Source organism: Cyprinodon variegatus, unplaced genomic scaffold (assembly GCF_000732505.1).
Source record: "Cyprinodon variegatus isolate N-32 unplaced genomic scaffold, C_variegatus-1.0 Scaffold680, whole genome shotgun sequence".
NCBI classification, from domain to species: Eukaryota; Metazoa; Chordata; class Actinopteri; order Cyprinodontiformes; family Cyprinodontidae; genus Cyprinodon; species Cyprinodon variegatus.
In genome coordinates this window covers 366,607-370,852 of record NW_015151133.1, presented here as the reverse complement: position 1 = coordinate 370,852, position 4,246 = coordinate 366,607, and the positions used below count along the sequence as shown (strand labels likewise).

Sequence of the window (4,246 nt, the reverse complement as noted above, 5' to 3'; positions counted from 1 at the left end):
GAATTGTAAAGTGCCTTGAGATGACATGTGTTGTGAATAGGCGTTATATAGATAAACTGAATTGAACTGGAGGGACAGCGGCGTCGGATGCAGTAGTTTGCCCTGTGACCAGAGGGTTGTCGGTTCAAACTCTAACATTCAGTGTCCCCATCACCCATCGGATGGGAGTCAGAGGGCCTGGTGGTGCCTGTGTGTAGCAGCCTGGCTTCTGGCAGTAAGCCCAAGGGCAGCTATGGCTACAGTGTAGCTCACCGCCATCAGTGTCAGAGTTAATGTGTGAATGCAGTTTTTTGTTCAAGTCTCCTGACTTGGAAAAGTGCTACATAAAAACAGACCACCATCATTTATTTCTAACCGGCATCTTGTGAGCAACTGAACTCTGCCTTCATCACTGTCAGTAAATATATATTAGTATAGATATTATCTTATTTCTTTAAGTCATTCTTCAAAGTCAAATGTAAATTTTTTCTCTAAAGCTCCACATCTGAGCTAACTGGCTGTTTGTCCAGGTTCATTATCTTAAAGAACAGAATTACCTTTATTGTTGGCACCAAAGTGTCAATCTGACTTTTTTTATGTTACAAAGTTAATTCTTCTGTGCTCCCATCCAAACAATTCCAACAATTACATTTCGGTTATATTTATTGATCCCAGTTTCTGAAACTAACAGGATGCACAGGCCAGTTTGTTGGTTTGGTTAAAAAGGTTCACTGGATGACAAAAACTAAAAACACTTCAGAAAAACATTCAGATAATGATAAGAGGATTAGATATCTTACTTCTTATCTCTTAGTTGCACTAAAAGGGTTTCTGGAATGTGATTGAATGAGATTGTTTGTATTCCGTATCATTTTTCCTTGGTTTATTGCTATGTTGACCAGATTCAAAATTAATCGCCCCTTTTTTTAGGATAAATAAGGTTGTTTGAATTAAAATGAATTTGAAGTCAATGTGAGAGGTAACTCTCCAGATATTACAACAATACAGAAGTGAGGCTGGTGCAAAAATATGGGCACAGAGCAGTTTCTTTGGTTAAGGAATCTGATCGGAATTAAGCTCCTTTAGTAAATGAACCCAGAAGGATGATTAAGTCGGTTCAGCTTCATTAAAATTTCTTCAGAGACGTTCCTTTTTAGGAACAAAGAGACTTTCTGCAGCCAGTCAGCAGGATAATAAACTAAGGAGCAAAGCGATTATAAAGCGTTCATTGTGTTTAACTGATTTAAATGGGTTATTAGGCTCTTAAAGGTTAGAGGAGCAGAACCAGATTTGATCTTGTGGCTCTTTTGACCTTTTTTTATGACTCGTGCAGCAATTAAAGGAGCGGGAGAAGGGAAGGTTACTGGTTTAACTGGAACTTGAGCGAGCATTGCGATGGCAGTTTTGTCTGTTGGATTAAATGAATGTTTGTCTCTGTGCAACTCATCAGTCTCCATATCTAATTCCTCCAAAACTCTATGGAGTGAATTTGTTCCACTGTTGTTGCAAGCAAAAAACACATTTTGCAAATGGAAACCTGAAACAAAAATCAGAAATGAAACTTTTGACAAAGATTTAACATCAAAGTTACTCTAAAACCTTTTTTTTTTTTTTTCAAGAAAGATTTTAGCATAACTGATGTTTTCTCAGATTTGATCTTTTATTTTTTTTTAATATTATTTTTCTGTTTTACTATTTTATTCTTTCATATTTCTCTTTTCCAGATTGACTTTTATGCATTTGAAATTCCCTTCACTTCAAGCCCAATACAATGTTGTCGCTAACATCCAGCTGACCAATGGAAAAGTGTCTTTGCTCCTCGCTCCAGGGGAAAGTCTGCGCCCAGAAGTGCAGAGAGTGTGATCTGGAAAACATAATCTGAAAAGAATACAATTCTTACACCTCAATCTGAACAAGAGAAATTAGAGAAAATAATATTTGTACATTTAAAAGGTTAAATGTACAAAAAATGTTAATTTGAAAAAAAATCAAAGAAAAAAAAAAATCAGAGAAAACAGCAAAATTTGTCTCAAAAACCTTTTTTTGTTATTTAGAAGTTTAATAAATTTCATCTCTGGGTTCCTTTTTTTTCAAAATGTCAATTTTCAAAACATGTTCTTTGTTTTGGGCAACAATGGAACCAAATTCCCTCCATGACACCAGTTTCTAACAGGATGCAGAAGTTGTAGGAAGGAAAGGCTGAGGTTTGGGTCAATAAATTCCTATACAAAATCCTGAAATTATAGGATCTGGATACTGATGTTATCAGAACCAGAACCTTCTCCTGGAATATTCCCCTTGACCTCCTCTTCCATTTTAAAACCTTCTAATTATTAAATGCGGCTTTGAAGGGAAGCAGGGCTGGTTGTGAGGGAGATGGGGACGGATATGCAAATGAACTGTTTTGCATATAAAATGCTCCGGCTCCAGAATTCCAGGGTAATAAATTGCTCCGAGTCGGAGATGGCGCCGGCGTCCCCGGGGCGATCCCATGGTCATTAAGTATCTGGATGTAGCGAGGCCGACAGGAAGTCAGTAATTCACTGAGAGACAGAATTTACACCAAGATAAAATCCAAACTGAGAGAAATGAAGAGGGAGGAGAGGAGTTTAGAGATAAGGGAAGACAGAGAGAGGAAGAGGAGGAGTGAAGCTTACAAATGAAGAGTAGATCAGAACCATGACTGCAGATGCCACCTCAGTCAGGAAAACGACCATGATGATGGAGAAGAACTGCAGGGGGACAAAACACAGGGCGTTAGGAGAGGCGAACATGTGGGTTTTTATCTGCCTGGTTCTGTTGAAGTTCTCCCGACATCGCTGCAGCTTCCAGGTGGACATGATGGGACTCTGTAGGGGGGGACGCGCTGCTCGTTAAACCTGCTGCAGCGAGCTACGAGGCAGTTAGCCTCATCATTAACAAGCAGGATAATGTGAGCTTTGCTGTTCAGGGCGGCTGATGATCCGGGTCGGACCATAAATCCAAATACGGTTTCTTAATTTGTGCAGCTGAGGTCAAACATTAATTAGTTTCAGTCAGAAGGTTTCCATTTGGTCTCAGCAAAACTTTTCAGCTATAGGCTGGACTTTGACTAGACCACTGCATGTTGGTTCTCTGCTTTTTCAAATGTTCTGTTGTGGTTCTGCTGCTGCTTAGGATCATTGTCCTGTTGGTGACCCAATATGAACCAAATGCTTCTGGGACAACCCAATGCAATCCACCGCCCCCCATGTCAGCGTGAGTTAAAATGGCTGAAATTCTGTTTGGTTTCTCCAAACGTGGCCTCGTTGGTCTCACTGTCCATAAAACAAGTCTTCAGAGGTTTTATTCTTAATCTAGATTCAGCTTTGGAGAATTAACTCCTGCTGACATCTTGTTTTTAGAGAGGATTCTCCTTTAGCACTTCCTAACAGCCAGACTGGTCCATGTGGATGACCTTTACCCTTTGACCTGCTAACCTTTAGGCTGAGCTCTTGAGTTTTAGGTTGTTTCCAAGGTCTTCCAAATCTACTCACCGTCAGAAGGAGAAACTTGCTTTCCTTATGAGCCCCACAGCTTCCCAGAAGTCCCAGCACCACTAGCGCGGTCCCCATGGCGATGCAGAAAAGGCCCACATTAATGAACGTCAGGTAGTCTTTGGAGAAAGGCCACAGGAGATGCAGGAAATGATTCCCATCCACAGTCACCCATATTCCCAGTGCCAGAAGAGTCAGACCAATCAGCTGCAAGAGAAATACAGATTTCAGTCGGATGTTGAAAACTGTTAACGAGACCAGGAATGGATCTTAAAGTGTTAATTATTGGACATATATATCACTAGATATTAAATAACCAAACTCAGACTAAATAAAGAGAGAAACAACTCCACATTAATCAGCTGTTATTCCCAAATTTTAGTTCCTGTGTTAAGTTTTTCCTTATTTATGTAAAAAGGCTCCCGTTTTTTATTACATAAATGAATGGATTAATTAAATGATGAATGAATAAAACACTTTTTTTCAAACAAATCAGTAAAAAATGCAAAAAAATGATTCTTTGTTAAAGATTCAACATGCAAAGATTGATAACCTATCTAACTGTTATACATATAATTTAGTGCTTATGTCTGTTATGTAAATATATAGTCCATAACAGCAGCAATATTTCCAAATTCCTATTTAACTCACTAGTCCATACTGCTCCAAAGGTCCATTAGGTGAGCAAATAAACTCGTTTATATATTTATAAAAATACACAACTCACATCTATGCCCATCTTCTTTACAACA

The 4,246-nt window shown here is 38.9% G+C and overlaps 1 protein-coding gene across 1 annotated transcript in view; it reads right to left on the bottom strand.

The window, feature by feature from the left end:
* LOC107097245 (tetraspanin-1-like) overlaps positions 1 to 4,246 on the bottom strand; it is a 13,373-nt gene that overhangs the window by 7,645 nt on the left and 1,482 nt on the right. The window contains exons 3-4 of the mRNA XM_015394319.1: positions 3,495 to 3,701; positions 2,637 to 2,711 (exon numbers count right to left, since the gene is read on the bottom strand). Coding sequence (XP_015249805.1) covers positions 2,637 to 2,711; positions 3,495 to 3,701 — 282 coding nt within the window. The remainder of the gene's footprint in view (positions 1 to 2,636; positions 2,712 to 3,494; positions 3,702 to 4,246) is intronic.